At 43.1% G+C, this 24,202-nt stretch overlaps 1 protein-coding gene and 1 pseudogene across 3 annotated transcripts; one reads left to right on the top strand and one right to left on the bottom strand.

The window, feature by feature from the left end:
* Positions 1-5,061: 5,061 nt before the first annotated feature.
* Positions 5,062-24,082, bottom strand: RNF135 (ring finger protein 135; the record flags this gene model as incomplete). Of its 2 annotated transcripts, XR_013975223.1 has the most annotated exons (6): positions 5,062-5,128; positions 9,497-10,607; positions 12,353-12,427; positions 15,723-15,885; positions 20,328-20,471; positions 23,735-24,082. XR_013975223.1 is itself a non-coding variant. In XM_080924516.1 (5 exons), the coding sequence occupies 5 exons, from the start codon at positions 24,080-24,082 to the stop codon at positions 10,078-10,080; spliced, it is 1,260 nt and encodes a 419-aa protein (XP_080780642.1). In that variant the 3' UTR covers positions 9,280-10,077. The 2 variants fall into 2 exon arrangements, 1 of the variants encoding a protein (XP_080780642.1); XM_080924516.1 differs by lacking the exon at positions 5,062-5,128 and having other exon boundaries at positions 9,280-10,607.
* On the top strand, positions 5,694-6,127 carry LOC308426403 (eukaryotic translation elongation factor 1 epsilon-1-like; annotated as a pseudogene). The gene has a single exon. The product of its transcript is annotated as a eukaryotic translation elongation factor 1 epsilon-1-like (transcript).
* Positions 24,083-24,202: the final 120 nt, after the last annotated feature.

Below are 24,202 nucleotides of genomic sequence, written 5' to 3'. Positions count from 1 at the left end.
CAGGCAGGCTGACGGTAGCGCAAAACCCGGAAAGTTCGCCACACTCCGGACACTGAGGATGTAAAGGGACAGATTCCTTAGTGACGTCCCACTTGTTTTACAGAATAAGAACAGAAGAGTTCCCTATCCAAGGTCTCTTCGCTAAACGATGAGGTCCAGGAGGACCAGTGCTGCCTACCTGGTTTTCAGCTGAGTTCTCACTGTAGCATTCTCAAAAATGTTTTATTGAATAAGGTGACTGGCTCCCAGGGTGTGTACACTCCCCAGAACACACCACCTGTTTTTTCTTTCTTTCTTTCTTTCTTTCTTTCTTTCTTTCTTTCTTTCTTTCTTTCTTTCTTTCTTTCGTTCGTTCGTTCTTTCTTTCTTTCTTTCTTTCTTTCTTTTGAGAAATGTATTGTTTTGTATATTTGTTTATGATGTGTGCGTTTGAGTATCTTCCATGATGAGCAAGTGGAGGTCAGAGGACAGCCCTCAGGAATTGGTACTTGGCTAGACATTATGGCACAGCCTTTTTAGTTCCTGCACTTAGAGGCACTTTAGATCTAGGGGTCAAACTTAGGTCATTAGGCTTGAACAGAAAATACTTTTACCTGAGACCATATCACAGCCCAATAACTTGTTTAAAAAAAAAAAAAAAAAGAAAGAAAGTAGGGCATGATAGGTCATGCCTGTAATCCCAGCATCTGGCAGGCTGAAGTAGAAGGATTGCCATAAATTTGAGGCCAACCTGGGGTTTAGAGTGAGACCTAAGCAGACAGTGTTTCAAACCCAAAAATGGTGAAGGCAGGAAGATTAACCCATCAAAGGTATCTTCATTCACACAGAGAAACTTCATGCCAAAACAGCACACACACCAAAATTAAGTATATCTTATATGTATGTGAAAATAATTTAAAAGGATTCAAATATTTATATAATCTCTGTTTCTTCTACAAGTCATACGGTCTGCAGCAGTTCAGAGATGCTGAGCAATTTCCTGGGTTTCAACCTAGATTCCTTCACCCAATAGCAATAGGATCCTGAGTAAGGTCTTTTACTTCCCGAAGCCTGTTCCTTCTTCTGTGGCATGGCAGTGACTGCAAATCCTTCTTCCCAGGTGGTTACAAAGAAAGCATACAACTTTACCACATCCAGCTTGTGTGGCAAGACCAGGATGTACTCTGTTGATCTCAGGCAGTACCATGGTCAGAAAAGTTCATGAAAAGTTCTTCATAGGCTTAAAGGCCTAGGTTCACTTCTATAGTTATCTCAGTCGTTAGGTGGATGGATGGATGGACAGACGGATGGACAGATGTCATGCGCCCTACCATGATGATACTAGACTGAACCTCTGAAACTGTAAGTCAGCCCTTATTACACGCTGTCCCTTATAAGAGTTACCTTAGTCATGTGTCTTCATACCACTAAAACCTTCAGACAGACAGACAGACACATAGAAAGAAACCTTTTCTAAAAAGTATCTGGGAAGGCAGATGCAGTGATATAAACCATCCCCGTAGTCTAGAGGTTGAACAGGACCCCAGTTGAGAGCCAATGTGAACTACTCAATGAGATCCTATCTCAAACAAACAATGAAACCCAGTCCAAGATTTCACAGGAGGTGAAACAGGAAGGCACCTCATGTTTGTCTCTAGGAGGGTAGCTGCAAAGATCATAGGACTATAGAGGACTCATGGCCCCTCTGTCTGCTTGTTTCCTCTCCACCAAATGAAGATGTCAGACCCTCCATGGCGAATCGTTTGGAGCAATCTTATGAAGTAATATCCAAATGCTCCACTATTTTCTGATGGGATCACCACCTCCAGATAGACCCACTGTAAACAGGAACATCTAACCTTCCGAGCCCCACATTTAAGTAACACCTCGGTTTATCTTCCCAATCACAGAGCTGAAAGAGGCTTGCTGCTGTGGTCCTGCCCGTTACTAGCCCAGAAAGGCATCAAAAATGCAAAACTGTGAAATACAATTCTATTAACCATGTTGTCGTTTTGGCACTATAACACACTTCATTTTAGCCAAAGATAGAGAAACAATTGACGACACTATAGGTTTTTTTTTTTTTTTTTTTTTAATGTATGTGCAAGTGGTGACACATACCTTTAATCCCAGTACTCAGGAGGCAGAGACAGACAGCTCTCTAACAGTTCCACGCCAGCTAAGGCTACATAAAGAGACCTTGACTCAAAAACAGGTTAGCAATAAATAAATAAGTAAGTAAATAAAAAGTGATGTTAAATCACAATAAGTCAGAGACTATGCTTTATATCTGAATAATGTATTATAAAGACTTTTAGCTGGGTATGTATCCCCTGCCATTAATCCCAGCACTCAAGAGGCAGGGGCTGGCAGATATCTGTGAGTTCAAGGCCAGCATGGTCTATAAAGCAAGTTCCAGGACATCCAGGGCTACACACAGAATCCTTCTCTTGAAAAACAAAAACCAAAACGTGTTTTTTAGTGTGGTGCATGTGCATGTGTTTAATGACCATCCGCACGCTGTTGGAAGTCAGAAGACACGGTCAGAAGCCTTCCTCCATCACTGCCCATCTTGGTTTTGCTTGAGAGAGGCTCTGTCACTAAAGCTAGAACTCACAGATATGGCTAGACCAAGCGCCTGGCCAGCAAGCCACTCCGGATTTGCCAGTCTCCACACCCCTCCACACTCCAGCCCCCACCCACCCCAGCCCCACACACACCCTGTGCTGAGTGATGCAACATTTCTTATGTGGGTGCTGGGAACCTGAACTCGGGTCTTTATTTCTATGAAGCAAGCCCTTTATCCACTAACCCATTTTCCAAGCCCCAAAACTTTTCTTAAAAAAAAAAGTAACACAAATACCAATTATTAATTATTTAATTATTATTAATTACAAAGGCCTTTTGAAGAAGAGCAAGCCTTCCGGCGACTGCCACCTCAAGCAATACTCTTAGAGGGTCAGGACCTGAGGAGCAGTTGATAGCAACATTAATTCTAATTCTGCAGGGCTCCCACTGGAGTTAAAAAGAGAGGCCTTCCTGATGTTCTTGTAGAGGTGTGCTGGCTAAAAGCTTTGACGTTTTTATCAAGAGAAAAAGTCTACTAGGCAGGGATTTAGAGAGAAAAAAAAATTAGGAAGACATCAGAGATGTTATTATCAAGAAGCACTTTGTACATAGCACTTTAAAATTCAAGCAGACAGGCCGGAGAGATGGTCCTCAGTTAAAAGCACACTGGCTGTTCTTCCAAAGACCCAAGTTAGAGTCCCAGCATCCACATGGTTGCTCACAGTGGTCTGCATCTCCAGCTTCAGGTGATCTAATGCCTTCTTCTGGCCTCTGAAGGCACTGAACAGTACACAGACATACATGCAAGCCAAAAACCCACAAACATAAAATAAAATAACAATCCAAGCTGAGTGTGTGTAATCACAGCACTCAAGAGACTGAAGCTGGAGGATTGTGAGTTTAAGGTCAGCCTGAATGAACTCCATATTGTCTCAAACACAACAACAAAAAATTCAGACCCGCAGGAAGCAAGCAATAGCAAGCAGCTTATTTTTTTAAGATTTATTTATCTATATAACATAAATAAACAAAATAAAATAAAATAAAGTTCTCAGCAGTTAAGAGCACTGACTGCTCTTCCAGAGGTCCTGAGTTCAATTCCCATGGTGGCTCACAACCATCTGTAATGGGATCAGGTGCCCTCTTCTGGTGTGTCTGAAGACAGCTTCAGTGTACTCACATAAAATAAATGAATAAATAAATCTTTAAAAATAATAATAATAATTTTAAAAAGAAATAATAATAGGGCATATTATGTGAGACAGTTAGGACATGTCAATCATCCTATATAATAAAAAATTCTCCAAAAGTGCCTGATGAATAAGAAATAACATTTAGAAAAATAAATAAATAAAAAATTTAGATACGGAGTATAAAATACATCCTGAGGGAAATAGCTAATAGCTAACTTTTTGTTATTCTGTTTTGAGACAGGGTCTCTCTAGGTAGCCCTGGAAGTCCTAGAACTCAAGGTTTAGACCTGGCTGGCCTTGAACTCAGGAGTTCTGCCTGCCTCTTACCTCATCCCACACCTCCCAGGGCCATGTACCACCACACCCAGCTAGAGGAGGTTACTTCTACCTCTCCAAGTCTGAGGATCCAGCCCCATGATAAAATGCACACAAAACACAAGGCAGAGCCATTGTTGGCAGTGAAACCTGTGGGCATATGGCAGATTTATTAGCGTGTATTAAACGGATCGGGTGGTTCCAAGAGCCTGCTGGCACCTAGACTGCACTGGTAGATTTTCCCTCCAGTGTGCTAAAGAGAAACTTTCCTTTCACAGGTCAGGCCTGGGGGGAATGTTGGGAAGTGAGAACCAAAGTGTTTCTGTCTGGAATCTCTCCTTTACACCTATCAAAGGGAACACTTGGAGTCCCAAACTAGTAGGCAGGCCTGCTGGACACTGGTCAAGACAAGGGCTCCATCGCTGATGCTCAGCAGCCTGGGCAAGAGGCTAAATAGAACTTGGGTTGGCTTCAGACCCATCTATTTTGGGATCTCAAGGTAAGCTCCAAGAAGCACCGATCAGCTATCTACCTTGTCTTTACTTTTTCTCTTTCTCGGGGCTGGGGATTGACAAGGGCATTGCTCACACAAGTGTTCTACCACCAAGTTACACCCCTAATCTCCTTCTCACCTTTCCTATTTTGAAGCAGAACTTCACCACATTGCCCAAACTGGCCCTTAACTCATTCTGTAACCTAGATGGGTGCTTGCAATCCTCCTGCCTCAGTCTCTCTAGTAGCTGGGATTGTAAATCCTGTGCCTCCAGGAGCCTGTGGGGCACCTATTCATCATTTCTGTTCTTTAAGAAGGCTGATTGCTTTCCTACCACTCCTGTTTTAGTGAAGGAAAAAAAAAATATTCCAAAGCCTGGGCATTCAGCAAAGTTGATCTTGGTTCAGTGTTAAATATCTGTGTCATCTACACAGACCTGTGAAGTAGAAAGTAGAACTAGAACCTCTGTCTGCAGGGACTGATTGCCTAGAAAACTTTCAGTCCTGTAAATAGATCAGAATGTGGCAGGTCCAGAGGCTACTTACCTTATTCTGAGCTAAGTTCTGTCCTCTGGAACAGGCTTTACCAGGAGAGAGAGAGAGAGAGAGAGAGAGAGAGAGAGAGAGAGAGAGAAATATTAAGAGCACTGGCTGCTCTTCCAAGGGATCTGACACCCTTACACAGACATGCATGCAGTCAAAACACCAATGCACATAAAATAAAAATAAATAAAAATTTTAAAATGGTCGTGGTAACGTATGCCTTTGATCACAGCACTCAGGAGGCAGAGGCAGGCAGATCTCTAAGTTGGAGGCCAGCCTGGTCTACAGAGTGAGTTCCAGGACAGCCAGGGCTACACAGACCCTACTTGAAAAACCCAAACAAACCAAAATACCTTTTAGAATCTATTGCTGGGCTGGAGAAATGGCTCAGTGATTAAGAGCACTGACTGCTCTTCCAGAGGTCCTGAGTTCAATTCCCAGCAACCACATGGTGGCTCACAACCATCTGTAATGAGATCTGATGCCCTCTTCTTATGTGTCTGACAGCTACAGTATACTTACATATAATAAATAACTAAATCTTTAAAAAATAAAAATAGAATCTATTGCTTTAAAAAGGCAACTATCAAGCTGGGCCAAAAGATGGCAGCGGCCGTGGAGCTAAGGGTGCTGGAGAAGAGTCTGGGACTGAAGCCAGGGAATAAGTACAGTGCTCAGGGCGAGCAGGCCGATAAGGAACACTTGCTGGGGAGCACTGCATAAGAAAGGCTATAGTTGAGCAGTGGTTAGAGTTTAGGGTCACTCAAGTAGATGGACACTCCAGTAAAGAAGACACCCAGACTCTGCTAAAGGATCTTGAAGATAAAGTCTACCTTGCAGGAAATAACATCACCCTGGTGGACATCCTACTGTACCACGGGCTGCACCACTTTATACTTGACCTGACAGTTCAAGAAGAGGAGAAATATCTTAATGTGTCTCCCTGGTTCTGTCACATTCAACATTACCCAGACATCAGGCAGCATCTGTCTAGCATTATCTTCATCAAGAACAGACCGTATGCTAACTCCCACTAGAAGCCCCTGCAGTGCAGCAGCCAGAGTAGAAGTGTAATGGGAAATGTGCTTTGGACCATGGTACTAATGTAAATTAATATAACACCATTGTTTCTTTGTTAATGTTGGTAAAGTAATGTCAGTTCAAGTCTGAAAGTTTTATTTGTCCCTTCATTGAGGCTTTGTGTTTTTTTTTTAATGTAAAAGTTCAGCTGTTATCCAAACAAATCACGATCAAATTACAAATCTCATTTTTTTTATGGCTGAAGTTGATTTTAGTAACAGTTGCAAATCAGTGGCTCAGCTTTTTTTAAAAAATGTAGCTGTTGGTGTCACACCTGGCTGTTCACCTTTTTCATGTTTTTAAAATTCATTTTTCTCTTAGATATTTCTTGTAGTTTATTTACTAAAACATATGACAAATTATGTTGAGGAATCAGGGGAGATATATTTGTTCTAGAAATATTTATGTGAGCTAGTAAATGTGGTTTTAAAAAAACCAACTATCTTCTACCCATTCATATCTAAGAGTGCCATCAAGTAGTATTTTGAGCCTATGGGAAGCCTTCCTTCTTCTCTATGCCTTTGTCTCCTATGGACCACCCATGTGTTTTAAACTTGCCTTGGTGTATGACTTTCTCTTTTTATCTGTGGCACTATAAAAACTTTGTGAAACTGCTTCCACACTGGAACATGGAATTTGGGGTGACCTAAATCTGTGTTCCGGGGCCACTGTCACTCAAAATGGCTCCCAGATAAACTATTTTTTACTCCCTTTAAGATAAGAGCTGTGGTTTTATGTCCCAAGGGTCAGCCTTCAGAGGACAAAGTCTCTGTTTGCTTGATTTGGCTTAAAGGTGTATCACTCACCACACTTATTTATTAAAAGGGACTCATTTGTAGCCATATGGGGGGAAACTTTTCAAACAAAACCTCTATTGATTTGGATGGATCCAGGTTTTTTTTTTTTTTTTTTTGTTATTGTTGTTTTGTTTTGTTTTGTTTTGTTTTGAGTCTTTTTAAGGCTCCTTCAAATCCATTGGAAAACAAGTACTCTTGATTAAGAAATAATTAATTTTGAGAAACCTATCCAATCACCTCTTCAAATAGCCTGAATTTCCTATGAGGCAGTTAAAAGCACAGACTCTGAAATTTGCATTTCTTCTCCAATACGTTGCCAGCTATTCAGCACTAAGCAAGTAGCATAGCATCTCTGAGCTGCATAAACCTCACCAACGCAGCACAGCTCTCTCATAGGGTCTCTTTGAAAAGAGAGCAACGCTGGCAAAGTACTGTGTGTGCTCCCACATCACACCCAACGGACATGGAGTGTGTGCTCCCACATCACACCCAACAGCACATTTTGAACTCTCCTTATCTTTCCAATGGCAAAGTGATTAGCCTGCCCACAATACCATAAACTCAAAAAGGCAACTGAGTATAATTTTTTAGAAACATTTTATGTATGTAAGTTCATTGTTGCTATCTTCAGACACACCAGAAGAGGGCATCAGATCTCATTACAGATGGTTGTGAGCCACCATGTGGTTACTGGGATTTGAACTCAGGATCCCTAGAAGAGCAGTCAGTTCTCTTAACCACTGGGCCATCTCTCCAGCCCCCATGGGTATAATTTTTAATCACCTTAGGTACATTAAATTTTATTTTGCTGACCTAGATATACCAACCAGTGATTCTCAATAATGTAGGTCACAGGACATTTATGAAAAACAAAAAAAAAATTCCATGGATAGTTAATTGATAATTTTTGCATTTTATATATATATATATATATATATATATATATATATATATATATATATATATATATATATATATATATATATATATATATAAAGCTGTCATCATCCAGTATAAACAGTTGGTTCCGAGACTTTTCTCACATTCTAAAATTGGAGGATTCTCAGGTTCTTCATATGAAATTCATGATGTTTGCGCATAGCCTAATCACATCTTCTTGCATTCACTTATAAACCTTAAGATATGTGATTTCTTCAGGTGATATTATTTAGAAAGTAATGACAGTAAGTCTACATGTGGTCATTATGGGTATGATTTATTCTAAATTTTTCTGTTGTTACTGGTTTTTGAGACAGGGTTTCTCTGTGTAGCCCTGGCTGTTAAAGAACTATAGAGAACAGGCTGGCCATAGATCTGCCTGCCTCTGCCTCTTGAGTGTCACCATGCCTGGCTCTTTTCTCGGTATTTTTGATTCATAGTGGGTTCAGTATGGAGATTTTAACAGAACCTGATAATAAAAATTGGGGGCAGAATAATATAGGAAGAATCTAACATGCATACATATAAGCATACATACAAACATACATATGTACATACGTACACACACACATTTAATATCGACACTGGGAATATCAGCTGATAAACTGGGGGTACCAATAAACTTGCTGAGGAACTATTAAATTTTACAACACCGCCTCCGCTATAACCTCAAGATAAGTAATGTTAAAACCAAGATAAGTAACATACAGTTTGTTAGAAACTGTAGGAAGGGAAATCTTGTAACTCTAATAGAATTGAAGTTTAGGTTTGCTGAGAACAACAACAACAAAACAAAAAAACTTTCTGTTAAGATTTGTACACCAAGATGCAGCCAATTAGGTTCCATCCCCATAAAAGGAGACACCCTGGCTCACAACCTATCCATATGTCCATTCCCATATTAAAGAAGATGCCTTGGGTGCATGTCTTTACTCTCAGCATTCTTGAGGTAGAACCAGGTAAATCTCTGAGTTAGAAGTCAGTCTGAACCAAATAGTAGCAAGTTTCAGGACAGCGAGGGCTACAGAGAGCCTCTGCCAAAAAAAAAAAAAAAAAAAAAATCAAGGTGATGGTACTGGGTCATAGGTGTCAATGACTAAGTTCTAGTTCTGTTATTGGGAAATGAAAGGACAGACCCAGGGCTTTGTACATGTAACATAACAGCTCTACCACTGAGTTACACCCCAGTCTGCGTATGATTTCAAAGCAATAAATTCATGGAACTTTTTTTTTTAAGATTTACTTATTATTTGTTATGTATACAGTGTTCTGCCTGCATGCCTTTAGAGGGCATGAGATCCCATTACAGATGGCTGTGAGCCACCATGTGGCTGCTGGGAATTGAACTCAGGACCTCTGGAAGAGCAGCCGGTGCTCTTAATGTTAGAGATATCTCTCCAGCCCTCATGGGACTATTATTATTGAACAACAATTGCTAAGTAACATATATCCCTTCTGGTTGTGGGTCCCAAAGATCAGTACAAGGACAGTGTGACAGTCATGATTTCAGTTCATTACATCAAAAGGCCACAGAATAAAACGAACAGTAGAAAAAGGCACATGAGGTAGGGTCCAGGAGCACTCCCTTACCAGTCATAGGACAGCCTTCCAACAGGGGTATGTGAGGATATACATAGCACATGCTAGCTAGATGTTCACCCAGCTATGGGGCTGGGTTAGGCTTTTAACTGGGCGGGGGTTGGGGGGCAGGAGGGTGACAGTCATGTAGGTGTAGCTCGTTGGCCTCAGGCTGATTAAACCAACAGTTCCAGATGAAGCCATAGAGAACGGTCCGGAAGTCCTTCAATGGTCCGAAGTCCTTCTTATTAGGCAGGCCATTCTGAGGCCTCAGCAGTCACTCCAGACCAGCTTTCTCTGAAATGCCCAAGGTTTAAAGACCTCAAAGCTGTTTAGTTAATCCTATCCCACCCAAAAACAGGCTAACTTTAAAAGAGGGCAGAGTCATATCGCACAGTCCAGGCTGGCCTTGAACTCTTTGTTGATCATTGCCGGCCTCACTTGCCATCACTTGCAGTGATCCTCCTGCCTCCATTTCCCAAGTGCTGGAGTTATAGGCATGCACTACCATATCCAGTCTCCCTAAGTTGAACTCTCCAGTTGCCCCTAAACAGAGAGGCTAAGGAGCCACTGTCTTAACCCCGGGGGAAGCTTCACGTGCTTACTTGCCTTATTTCCAGGTAGTTTCCAGGACATAAGCCGTACAACCAGAAGGCAGGATGCAGAGGAGAGGAGCTGGAGATGTCACACTCGTACAGAGGCCTCTCCTGATCAGCCACCGAGTAAAAGGCAAGCTTCCCCAGATCCAGGTCCAGCCACACGCCCACAACCTCAGGGAGGCCCAAGTGCAAGGCCGTTTTCTTCATCATGGCCCAAGCAGCGAACTGGCCGGGTCCTTTCCACTCTATACACCAGGAGTCCATAGTCCTCCCCAGCATCTGGTCCCTCTTCATGCCCCAAGAAGCCACCCCAACGGCCCAGTGGCTGCAGTTCCTAGTGTCCACTTCCCAGTACTTCTTCCCAGAAGAGAAGGCCTGAGAACATAAGGCCTGGCTGATTGAAAATCGCTCGGGCCTCCAAGGATAGGCGTGTAGAGCACGAGACACAGTCACAGTCCGGCAGTTGTTGGAAACCTCCAGGTTACAGGACATGCTCCCCAGGTCAAAGGTTGGACTGATGGCCCCTGGCAAGGAATAAACGCCACAGTCAGTTCTGTTTTTCGCTCTTTTAATTCATGTGTTTGGGGGTGTTCTGTCTGCATGTATTGCTGTGCACCACACACATGCAGTGTCCACAGAATTAAGAGGGTGTTAGGTACCCCGGGACTGGCATTCCAGACTATTGTGAGGCACCAAACCTAGGTCCTCTGGAAGAGCAGCCAGTGCTCTTAACCACTGAGCCACTCCTCCAGTCATGGATAGCCAGTTCTGGACCATCCACGTTGGAAGTCATTTACACAATAGCAAAAAGTAGCATTCTGCATTTTTGGTGTGGTGTTTACCACTAAATCGATACATAGCCCTTATCTATATTACCAACACCTTATTCCTATTCTTGTTTTCTTTTCTGACTTCCTGGCCGGAAGTTATCTCTGAATCCCACAAAACACAGCTGTAATTTTTTTTCTCAAAAATTATGTGCATGAACATGAATATCTATGGCAAGATCTATGTGTTATTCATTTGTATATAATTTTCCCCCACTTCCTTTCTTCCTTCCTTCCCTCTCTTCCTTCTTTTCTGTCTAGTTCTGGGAATGAGATCCAGGGCCTTGTGCATACTAGACAAATATTGTACTACTGAGCCACACACCCTGTCCCTATTGGTAGGTACTTGAATACTGTGTCTTCTCTGCTCCAGGTACTTCTCTCTCTCCCTCCCCATGTCTCATGTCTCCATAAGGCAATTTTACCATGTTATTATTATCATTGCAAAGAGAAGGGAAGCAAGGCCCTAAAAGGTAACTAGTCCAGATTGCAAAGCTATTGCTGGAGTCAAAACCAGGGTTCAGGGGACATGTGTTCTTAAAATCCACCTAGCCTAGGCTAACACAGTATATATGTACCAGGGGAAGCAAACAGACTGCTGTAACTGATGACACCAGCATGGATGTGCTTGGGATCTAAATGCTCAAGGACAACTGAGCCCAGAATTTAGGACTCTGAACTCTCTTTGCCTTAGTATGAAGCTCTCCATATGAAGGGACTGTGATGGTTTATTATATGCTTGGCCCAGGGAGTGGCACTATTTGGAGGTGTGGCCTTGATGGAGTAGGTGTGTTACTGTAGATGTGGGCTTAAGACCCTCACCCAACTGCCTGGAAGCCCATCTTCAGTTAGCAGCCTTCCTATGAAGATGTAGAACTAAATGTTGTCCTTAAAGACTTGCCTTGGTCATGGTGTCTGTTCACAGCAGTAAAACCCTAACTAAGACAGGGACCTAGTCTAGAAGAAGGGAAAAAAATTCAAGAATAGAAAGTCAAAGACAGCTTGGTGGTAGTGGCTCTTGTCTTTCATCCCAGTCAGGTGGATCTCTTGAGTTTGAGGCCAGCCTGGTCTACAGAGTGAGTTTCAGGAAAGCCAGGGCTACACAGAGAAATTTTATCTTGGGGGAAGGGGGGAGGGCAGAGAGAGAGTGAGTCAAAGAATAGGTTCCACAGCAAAGAGCTGGGCACAGCACATTCTTTCAGTTCCTCTATGCAGCATGTAAGTAAGTAGTTTTCAGGTTGAGTCTCCAGTAGCCCAGGATGGTTTCAAAGTCACTAGGTAACTAAGGTAACTTGAAACACTGATACTTCTAGTCTACCTCCCATCACACCTGATTTATGCAGTGCTGGGGGAACCCATCTTGTGCACACTGGAAAAGTGATCTTTCTGTCTACAGGGTCATATTCCAGCCCCAGTACATTTCAAGTAGACCCCATACTTACATAGGGAAACGTGAGAGGTTTTCCTGGGTACCGGACACCTCTGGTCAGGCAGCAGGCATAAGGGAGATGCCATTTCTAGGAATTAAAGAAATAATTGGGAGGAGGGAACTCCATTAGCAAAAGTCAAACTGCAGGCATCTTGTAGGTTTTTACAAAGCCTACTTTATTTAGGGTTCTTTAAAGCTTCAGCCTCCCTTTTAGATCACTGACCAAAGTTTGGGGAGAAAGATGGTTAGTAGGTCAAGGTGGTTCTGTTTAGAAGTAGTTCATTGGGACAGTTTCCATCTTCGTTGTCAGGATATCAGCAATCCAGTCCACTAGCAAACACCAAACATAAATCAGTAGCAACGGCTTGATCCAGCAGAAATCGTGAGGCTCTGTCCAATCGAGTCAGCAAAAGCATTAAGAAGCCACTGGAATATGACAGTTTTTTTTTTTTTTTTTTTTTTTTTTTTTTTTTTTTTTGGGTGCATTTCTCTCTATGGAGTCACAAGTGAAGACCAGCAAAGCATTGCACGGTATTGCAATGAAAAAGACCTTTCACTGTCTGTGGAGTTCTACCTATACTCTTCCCAAACATCACCGGCCTTTTCAAGTGTCTGCCTCAGCAAAACATCTTCTCACAAGACAGCTTCCAAAAATACATCACATGACTCAGCTGAGTCTCCAAAGAAACCAGAAATGTCCACTTCAGCATCCAACTGTCACATGATGGGGACAGGCCTGCAATTCTTCCTCACTAGCACATTTCTGGGTGTCTGAGATGTGCCAGACATTCAGACCAAGAACACCCAGCCCTCTATTATCACTACGGAACTTTTTTTTCAAACTGTTTTCCCCCACAAAACCCAATATTCCTTGCTAACAGGGAAGCTGTTCATCTCTATGTTCTAAACATTAGGGGCCATAGATAGAAAGTCTTTTATGGATATTTATTAAATAAACAAATACAGTTTCGGGAGATTGCAGCACACTCAATATTCACAGCTCCCACATCAGCACCACAAACTGTCATTACATAATCCAGGCAAGGTTCACGCCCAATCCTGGAGCCTTCGGCTCCCTCTCATGTTTTATATTTAACCACGAACCTTAGAAATTGTATCCTCTAGACTGTAATGACCACAGGAAGACAGGAAAGAGAGAGGGAGGAAATCCCTACAGCATGGCAAAGGTGGAATCTCTTTTTTGTTCTTTTTTCTTCCCCATTTTCATGCGTGTGATATGTGCGTGTGTGTGCATTTTTGCTTGTGTATGTGTGTGCACGCACAAAGGTGCATGTGAAGGCCTGATACAGATGTTGGAAATCAATCACCCTTAATCACTCTTCTACTTTATTCATTGAGATAGGGCCTCTCAATCGAACCCAGAGCTTGTTTATATGGGTGGTAGTCTTGCTAGCCAGCTTGCTATGGGCATCCCCTGTCTCTGCCTTCCTGTGGTGATTCCCCTGCAGGCCTTACAGCAAGCAGGGGAAAACGGGTTAGGGTAAGGTTAGAATGAAACTCGGCTCAGCCAAATTTTATTCTGACCAGCTTCGGACCAGGTCCTCTAGAGCCTGGCCCAGATGATTTCACTTTAGCCATATGTTGTGGTTTGAATATGCTTGGCCCAGAGAGTGGCACTATTGGGAGGTGTGGCCTTGGTGGAGGAAGTGTTTCATTTTGGGGGTGGGCTTTGAGAATTTCTCCTAGCTGCCTGGAGGCCAGTCTTCTAGCAGCCTTCAGAACAAGATATCAAACTCTCAGCTCCTCCAGCACCATGCATGGGGGCTGTTGAGTTGGCTCGGCAGTTAAGAGCACGTGTTGCTCATGTTGATTCCCAGCATCACATGGTGGCTCACAACTAAGTCCAGTAGCGGAGGGATCTGAGGCCCTCACCATCTTCTGACCTCTGAAGGAACTAGACATACATGATATACATCAGGCAAAACACTCATACACATAAAACAAATCTAACACCAATGAAAGCAGGGACCAGAGAGATGGTTCACTGGGTAATGGCACCTGTTGCCAAGCCCAGTAGTAGCCCAAGGTGGTGTAAGGAGAGAACCAATGTCTGCAAGTTGTCCTCTGACTTCCCCACACAGACAAGCTCTAGCATGACCCACACATCACCACCAAAACTAGTGTAAGTAGAAATAAAAATGAAAAGTCCAAGCCAGCCTATGTGTAATTTCTTCAGGCCAAAACCAAAGATAAGCCATAAGCTGGGATTAGGGTTCACACGTCTTAAAAATAGGAGTTTTGCCTCACTTGAGGCCTATATTACAGAGAATACCTTGAGTTCATATCCCAAAGTGTACACAGCCCCAACCATACCTCAACTTACACAATCACAGTAAAAACAGTCATGCTCTGGATCCTGTCCCCAAAGAACAAAGTCAGAGGCACTTGGCCATTTCCACTCAACTGAAGCACCGAGTTCTGGTTTCTTTGGAGAGTCAGTTAATGTCAGATGATGTTTTGCTGGGACAGATGAAGGGATGTTTTGCTGAAGCAGACATGTGAAAGGACAGATGATGTTTAGAAGGAAAGTAAATATAACCAGACAGTGGATAACACTGGATGGTATTGGTGTGCCTTACTATTCTTTACTGGTCATCGTTTGTCATGACCTCATAAAAAGAAATGCACCAAAAACCTTCTGGTAGTGTTCTAATGGCTTCTTGCTGCTTCCTCTGGCTCAGACCTATTAGCAGAGTGAAGTGGAAATTTCTAGATATGTCAGATGATACAGACTGATGTGGTGTTTTGCTGATGGAAGGACATGTGATATTTAGGAGTATAAATAGGCCTCAATGGAGAGTAACAGTTTGCTTGCATAACTAGCTTTGCAATGCTTTGGTAGTCTTGCATCTTTGTTGATCTTCATTGGGAGAGACGTGCATGGCAGAGAACTTCTCCTAGAATCCCTGGTGGTCATGGTCACTCCTGCTGGCTCATGCTGATTCAGCGGAGGCCTGGCTGTTTCTGCTGGATTGTACCACCAATGACAATTTCTGTTTGCTATCCTGACACTACTGAACTAGACTTAGACTGCTAGCATCCTGACAAATGAAGATTGAAATCACCCCATGGAACAGCATACAGCAGAACCTTGTGATTTCTTCTGGATCATCCTGCTGTTGCTTAATCATGAATGGTGTTTGTGAGTAGATCTATCTGCCACTGCTGATTCATGTGAACTGATCTGCTGATATCTGATTATACACATTGGATTTGCTCCAACATTTCCACTGTCTCTGGTGGGAGTTGGGCTAGAAGGAAGGTTAAAGCATTTAATAAGCCTTATTAAAAGTAGATTTTGAAAGATTTAAGCCTACACCCAACTTCTTTAATCAGTCCTGTTGTACTGAACATCAACTCACCCTGCACCTGTTCTCTAGGAGCTTCTTTCCACGTGACACTGCCTTGCAGTTTTTTCTGAATCTCTTCTAGGTTATGAAGAATCTCCCGAATTTTCTTCTGAGATGCTCTGAAAGTCACTAGCTTTGGAGAATCCAAGGAATATTCCTCCTCAGAGGAAGAATCCTGTTGGTCAATAAAGAATAACAATGAGGGATGGAGAGATGGCTCAGTGGTTAAGAGCACTGGCTGCTCTTCCAGAGGTCCTGAGTTCAAATCCCAGCAACCGCATGGTGACAGCCATCTGTAATGGGATCTGATGCCCTCTTCTGGTGTGTCTGATGACAGCAACAGTGTACTTATATATAATGAATAAGTAAATAAATAATCTTTAAAAAATAACAATAAAGTGAAAGCCAACTGAGAAACTCATAAAATTCACCCAAGCTCTGCCTTCCAGCTGCAATTTTAAATGGAAGTACAAACAGGCTTTGTTTTATTTTATTTTATTTTGAGACAGGGCTTTTCTGTGTTACCCTGGCTGGCCTCAAACTCAAGAGATCCACCTGCCTCTGCCTCCTGAGTGCAGTGAGATAAAAAGCGTGCACCACCAGCTCCAAGCAGATTTCTTTCTGGGGAGTTGGAGTTACAGGTGGTTGTGAGCTACCGTGTGGGTATTGAAGATCAACCCCAGTTCATCTAAAAAAGCAAGTGCTTTTAACCACTGAGCCTTATTTCTGGCCCCTTTTTACACACAGTTGTTTGTTTGTTTGTTCTTCAAGACAGGGTTTCTTTGTGTAGCCCTGGTTGTTCTGGAACATGCTTTGTAGCCCAGGCTAAACTCATACAGAGATCTATCCACCTCTGCCTCTTGAGTGCTGGGACTAAGGGGCATATGCCACCACACCCAGCTATTATTTACTTCTTAATGTATTTTTTTATGATGCTAGGAATCAAATCAGAGACTTGTTCATAAACTCTGCTATTAAGCTACATCACAGCCTATAAGATCCTTTTTATTTTATTTTATGTTTCTTGGTATATGTCTGTGTGGTATCTGTGCATGTGGTATAAGGTGTGTGTGTCTGTGTGTCTGTTGTATATGTGCACATGGAAAAGGATGTCAGGTGTCCTGCTCTGTCACTCTCCATAGTATTCCCTTGAGACAGGATCTCTCATTAATCCTGAGCAGCTTGCTTGTTTCAATAGATGCCCCAGGTTCAAGAAGAGACCTTGCCTCAAAGGAATAGACAGACAGTTATAGAAGAAGATACCTTATACCTTCTCTGAATACACAAGTCAGAAGGTTGCAGCTGTAGTAACTGATAAAACATAAAAGACATACAAAATCTTAGAGCCTCTGACAGGGAATTTGATTCATTCAAGGAAATTGGTGAAGGCTTCTCTCCCAGAGGATGATGATTTAGGGTATGGAAGAAGACTAGTCCTCCCCTAGATGATGAATAAAGGAAGCAAATGTGAAAGGCATCCATAGTGGGAAGACAGAGACATGCCACAGGAACTGATATGGTCAGGAAGGACACAGGCATGGATCCTGTATGGTTTTTCTGGTTCTGTGAGGATTTAGGTCTTAATCCCAAACAGACAGACACTGCCACAGTTTAAATCCTACAATGGCTCCCCATCTAATAATGTCTAATATTGTTTGATGTTGGTTGTAGGTTCCACCGAAGACAGAGAAGCTCACCAAGATGCTATGCTTTCATTTTCCAAAGTAGTAGAGGAGTTCAGCCTTCTTGGAAAAGACTGACACCCAGCTAGATCTATCCAGTTACTTTAGCCAAATATATACAGGGTTAATTGGGGCTGGGAAAGGTTCCGATTACCAAAACTATCTTGTTCTTGCTGACCATGAGAGCAGACAACACACACAAATCTCGGTTCCATTGGAGTATGGCTATTCATAATCAAAAGCAAGAACTCCAGGTTTGCCAGGAGCATCTTAAGACCAAGGTTGGTGCAGCTGCAAGCTCTCACATAGCACCAAGTGCAGATTCTCCAGAGAAAGAGAACATTTCTTCAAGGTTCAGTCTCAAAATATTTCCTCAGCCTCCACTGATTGACCCAAACATGGCAAAGGCTTTGCTGAAACCTTTCATTATAGGTAGGCCATAACTGGAAGGCAGTGAAGCCTTTAGGAGGTGAGTGGAGCAAGATCATTAGGCCCCTGCAAGAATGGTTCCATTCCTTTCTTCTTTCTCTCCTTTGCTCCCTGGCCTTGAGGTTGTGAGGCTCTGCCCTACCACATATTCCTGCCATGTCCACTGGGCTCCTGTACATAGTGACCTAAAATAAACTTTTCCATTTCAAAAGCTGGTTATCACTGAATAAGTCAGACATCACATCATCAGAGTATTTCAAGCAGATGAGCTACATGACCATATTTGTGTGAAGAGAGCTAACTAAAATAGAGTGGGACATCTGTAGGGCTGTGATGACAACCCAGGCAAGAGACTGTCACAGGCTTGGACTAGAGAAGTCCCAGAGGAACTCAGGCGTGTACAGAGCTGGAAGATCTTCGACTGGCCTTGGAGCTACGATACACTGCTAGGCAAGTGTGTTTGGAAGAATGAGACCAAGACTGTGATGGAAAATCCCCAGAGGAACTGCGGTTCAGGGCATCTAACTGTGCTGTTTTGGAGATAGCCAGAAGGAAACGTTGAGAAATAAAGTGGAAACTTCTAGTTCTTTGAAAAGTCAGTTATGTCAAATGATGTTTAGCTGGGGCTCGCAGGCTCAAGCAAACACAAAAAAAGACTGTTTTCCTGAAGTGAAAGGACACTTGATGAAGGAGAGTATGAACATGACCCCAGTCAGTGGGAGACGAGCACTGAGCTTTGGTTTGGTTGGTTCTGTCTCGATATTCTTTGCTAAAGATACACATGTATTGGTTCACCTTACATAGAGTTGTTGAGCTCAACTTGTGAAACACAACCATTTAGTGAAACTCACCTAAGAACTTTTGAGGACTGGAAAGATGGCTCAGCGGTTAAGAGCACTGGCTGCTCTCCCAGAGGTCTTGAGTTCAATTCCCAGCAACCACATGGTGGCTCACAACCATCTGTAATGAGATCTGATGCCCTCTTCTGGTGTGTCTGAAGACAGCAACAGTGTACTTTATACAAACTGGTTCCTGTGGCAGTTTGAGGCCTGTTTTGGTGAGCCTGGTGGATTTTTTCAGGATTAAACTACAGCTTCTTGGTATCTGCTTGCTGAAAGGGCTGGTCTGCAGCTGCTGAATTTTATTTGGCGTTTGCTACAGGACTGAACTGCTACCGAAGATCAAGCTTGCCCCTAAAGAACTATTGCTGAACAGGTCTACTTCCCCCACATTCTAAGAACTTTTCTCTTTCACTAACTCAGCTGGGTGGTGGGCTAGGAGAGGTTGATCCCTTGTGAAAAGCAGATTGCAAAAAGAAATGTATACCTACAGAGAAACAAGGAAGGAGGGTCAGGAGTTCATGGCCAGCTCTCAGCATGTACTGAATTCAAGGCCAGCCTGGGCTAGAGCTCCTGCTGCATAAAATAGCAAATACAGCAACCTGGAGACTGAGCAGAGTGGAACTCAGGAGTACTCAGGAGGCTGGTACAGGAAGACCATGAGTTCATGTTGAAGGTTAGACCAGACAACACAACAAAATTCCATCTCAAAAGGAAGTAGGGGGGTGTTATCAAGATTGTTCAACTTAAATGCATGCTGCACACATCTGATGACCTAAGTTAGATTCCTGGAACCTACAGTGGACAAAGAGAATAGACTCCTGAAAGCTGTGCTCTGACCTCCACACACCCTACCCTGCACACGCACCCTCTCAACACACATACCCTCCCCTCTACACAATCTCCCCTCCACATACAAACTCCATTCCATACAATAATAAAATGCTTTGTGAAAGGTCACTGAATGAGGCTGGAGAGTTAGCTTGGCAGTGAAGAGCATCTGTGGCTCTTGCAAAGGACCCGAGTTAAGTTCCCAGTACCCACACAATGGCTCACACCCATCTACAGCTTTGATTCTAAGGGATCCATCATCCTCTTTCTTCTGCCCTATTCAGATATCAGGCATGCAGGATAAACACCGCAAAACAGCAAATAAGATAAGAATATCTTTTAAAAGATTCTTTTTAAGGGACCCTGGAAATGAGGACTTTCGAGTCTGTGGGATTTACCTAGAGATTGTTGGTGGCTCTAGAGAGAGTAAATTAGGTAGAGTGGGGAGGATGGATCCCAGCCTACTTAAAGGGTCTGTTAACTCATACCCAGTATGCCACTTTCCCAATCATACTTGGCAATAAAGAGGATAGTAAGGAGCTGGAGAGATGGCTCAGTGGTTAAGAGCACTGACTGTTCTTCCAAAGGTCCTGAGTTCAAATCCCAGCAACCACATGGTGGCTTACAACCATCTGTAATGAGATCTGATGCCCTCTTCTGGTGTCCGATACAGCTACAGTGTACTCATATATGATAAATAAATCTTTAAGAAAGAAAGAAAGAAAGAGAGAAAGAAAGAAAATAGTAAGGCCTAAGACCTGTTGCATTCTGTCTCCCATACAGCTCTAGCTGGAAGCAGTCTTTCACCCCAGTCCCTCCTTCCCTCCTGAACCTACCGTGTGCAGGATGCATAGTGCCCTGTCCAGTCCGGATCCCAAGCTAGGTCTTTTTGTTTGAAGGTTCTTGACAACATCTACAAGCTGTCCCACCAGTTCGGTCAGCTCCTGGGTAACTTTCATGGTGCTTTTCTGTGCTGTCACCTTTAAAAGAGCAAAATTGGGCTTCTGGTTCCCCAAAACATTAGACCCAGGAATATAGCTCCCTCAATAAAAGAAGCATTAAATACCAAGGTAGTAGCATGGAAGCAGACAATAGAACAGCAGGTAGAGCAATAGAAAAGTCGCTGGCTAAAGTCACTACAGGAGAGAGGGGATGCAAATTCTACTCAAAGGGGCAAGGAGTCTTTTCAACAAATACCATCAGAAAATGGCATGAGCAAATGAAGTTAGATTCTTTCATTGGCTTGTTTTTTTTTTTTTTTTTTTTTTTTGAGACATAAAGGGTCTTTCTCCAAAGTCCTGACTGTCTTGGACTATGTAGACCAGTCACTGGTCTGGGACTCACAGAGGTTTGCCTAACTCTGCCTTCAGAGTGCTGTGATTAAAGGACTGTGATATGCTAAGGAAAGGGGTGAACTGGCCTGAGCCAGGCTGACTTCATAACAGGCTGCAAACTAGCAGTTCAGGAGACCAGGCTTGAATTTCTACATTCCAGAACTGGGCAAGTCAGTTACTAAAAGACCCCAGTTTATGTAAAAGAGACCCTTCCCTAGCTTGCAAAAGAACAGCTAGCCAAGCTTGTGGCCAAGAGGTCTAGAGCTACCCCTTCTTGGCATAATTATTATTAATTAATAATTGGTCAGATATGCTTGAAGCAAAATCTTAACCAATCATAGTATCACCCAGACCCCCTAGCGATAGAACCCATCAATCAAGATACAGGTCACCTACCCCTCCCTAATGTTCCTCTTTTTGGCTTTAAAACTAAATCTGCAAATTCTGTCAGGGTACTTCTATCCTGATGGAATTAGGCCCCTATGCAGGAATTTGTTCAATAAACCCTCTTTGCTTTTGCATAATATTTGAGTCTGGGGTATCATTCATCAGCAGTTCACAGACCTAAACACTATCATGCCTTCCTTGAAATTAGAATCTCTTCCTAACACTACATAGAAAAATAAATGAGGCTGTGGGCAGTGCATGCCTCAGAGAGTGAAACTGAAGACAGGAACTGTACAGAGATTTTAATCCAGGAACATGTCTACTCTGGATGGAATACAGACATACCCTCAGGACACACCTTCCATCCCAAACAATGAAGGTAAAGTTAGTTTGTAGAAGGAAGCAGCCATGTTTGAAAATGATGTCTCACTGAGGGACAGACAAAGTGATAAATCAAAGACAGAATAGGATATGCCCAACTCTCATGAGAAGGGACAGGAAAGAGTCAAATTTAGGAAAGGCAGAGGAAGAGAGAGAGAGGAGGCAGTGTTACTGGGAAAGTTTTACAGCAACTGAGAAGTCAGTTTGAATCAGTCAGCTTGGAGAGGCGTTTGAGCCAGGACAGCTGAGTTGAACCAGCCAGCAAGAATTCAGAAAGAACTAGAAAAGGTAAAGTTATTCAGCAGTACATCTCTGAGGCTGAAAACACTCTAGGCCTAGGTTAGATTGGACAAAGGCTAGAAGCTTCCAGGACTATTCTTAGGTTTGTAGACATGTAGTAATCCTTGCAGACAACAATTACATCAGGGGGATAAAACGTACTTTAAAACATATTTTTATTTATTTATTTTTTATTTTATATGCATTGGTGTTTTGACTACATGTATGTCTATGTAAGGATGTTGGATCCCCCGGAACAACAAGAGTTATGGACATTTGTGAGCTGCCACGTGGGTATTGGGAATTGAACCTGGGAATTGAACTCAGGACCTCTGGAAGAGCAGCCAGCGCTCTTAACCGCTGAGCCATCTCTTCAGCCCCCAAAACATACTTTTACAAGGAAGTCAGTTGTAAGATAATGTACATTGTATCAGTAGTCATACTAGCCAAAAAGTGGGAACAACCAAACGTCCATGACTATATAAATTGGTTGGAAAGTGATATATACCCACAGGGATGTGACAGCCACACAAAGCAATGATGCTCTGATGCATGCTGCAATATGAATCAGCCCTGAAAATATGGGGCTGAAAGACGTTAGACACGAAGGGGCATAGAATGGGCCCATTTACACGAAACATGTAGAATGAGAGGTCCCCTAAAAAAATAAAAACCTTGGAAATACCAAGATTCAGTTTCCCAGGGAAGCAGATTGGGACAATGGGCTGTTAATTACTGATGTCTCTTTAAGCTCAGAGCTGAGTCAGTTCTTGGTATTTCCTCAAGGCCTCCCCAAATGTAGTTAAACTATATATTTTTTTATAGCAGCCAATCAGAAATCAAATAACTTCCTGGGCACCCACCATTGAAGTTTTACATTAGCTAACCTTTGCTACAATTCCTCTAGTTCCCCATGAAAGCCTTGAGCCACTTTGTCTGGAGCTGCCAGTTCTTCTAAGTGGCTGACCCTGGATGAAGGTTTCTTGCTTTCTTGGAATAAAAACACTCCTGCCTACTGCATGTGAATGGTGGTCTCAGTGTGCTTTCCGACCTAACAGAATAGGTAAATCCCGATACATAAAACACATGAGAGATGCACAGAGAGGCTGGAGGGACAAGAATCAGGTTTTATTTCTTGGTGGGTACAGAGATCCTATTTAAGGTGATGAAATACCCCTGACAACAGTGGTGACAGATACACAGTACTGAAAACATGACAATGCCATCGAGCTATACACTAAAAAAACTGTTCAAATGGCCAGTCATGGTGGCACATGTGTTTGATCCCAGCTCTTGAAAAGCAGAGGCAGGCAAAGCTCTGTGAGTTCAAGTAGCCCACACCTGCAATTCCAGACTTGGAAAGCCGAGGGAGTCACTCCAGGTTCAATGCCGTCCTGGTCTAGTCTAGTTAGATCCTGCCTCAACAAATGGGATAAAATCAGATTAACTGAATTAAAGGGGCACAATGGCAAATTTTGTGATATATATATATATATATATATATATATATATATATATATATTTTTTTTTTTTTTTTTTTTTTTTTTTTTAACCACACACTAAAAATTTTCAGACATCACGGAAGGCTGGGAAAAACTAGAACTATGCAGGCTTGCACCACATCTTGACTGGATGGGACTTTGATTTTTAACTACTGTTTGTGACAGGCCCTTACTACGTAACTCTGACTGTGTGGGCAGAAGGCGCTGTTTTAGCCTCCCAAAACCTGGGATTGCAGACAGGGGGTCACCACGTCGGGCTTTTCTACTTCTTTATACAGCTCTGAACTCCAGAAAACAGATTGGATTGAGCAAATTATGTGGCAGAAAGAGAGAACGGGAAATCAAAAGCAGGCTTCCTACCTGGGGCGGCGTGGGTCGACACAGGGAACCGGGCGCGGTGGTAGGTTCTGGTTCAGGGCCAGCCTCGAGCGCCGCTTGGCGGTACTTGTCCACCAAGTCCTGCAGCTGCGGGTTCTTATGCAGGTTGGGCTTCGCCGAGGAGCCCTTCCGGCATATTGGGCAAGCCCAAGGGGAGTCATCCACTCCCGCGCGCTTCCTGTCCCACAGGTCTTTGAGGCACCCGAGACAGAAGTTGTGGCCGCAGGGCAGGGTGGTGGGGCAGTTCAGCAGCCCTTGGCAGATAATGCAGCTTAGATCCTCCTCGCTCAGCCACACGGGGACTGCAGTGGCAGGACAAGCGGCCGCCATAGTTAGGTGACAGCCACAGCTAGGTTCCGCCTTGACCCACCCACAACCTAGGCAACGTTTCGTCCCGCCCATCACCTCGCTCCGCCCACTTGTTAACTCTCAGTTGCCTCTAAAAGTGCC

Source organism: Micromys minutus (genome assembly GCF_963924665.1).
Source record: "Micromys minutus genome assembly, chromosome: 10".
Taxonomy (NCBI): domain Eukaryota; kingdom Metazoa; phylum Chordata; class Mammalia; order Rodentia; family Muridae; genus Micromys; species Micromys minutus.
The sequence above is the reverse complement of the archived record's forward strand: the minus strand, read 5'-3'. Positions and strand labels throughout refer to the sequence as shown.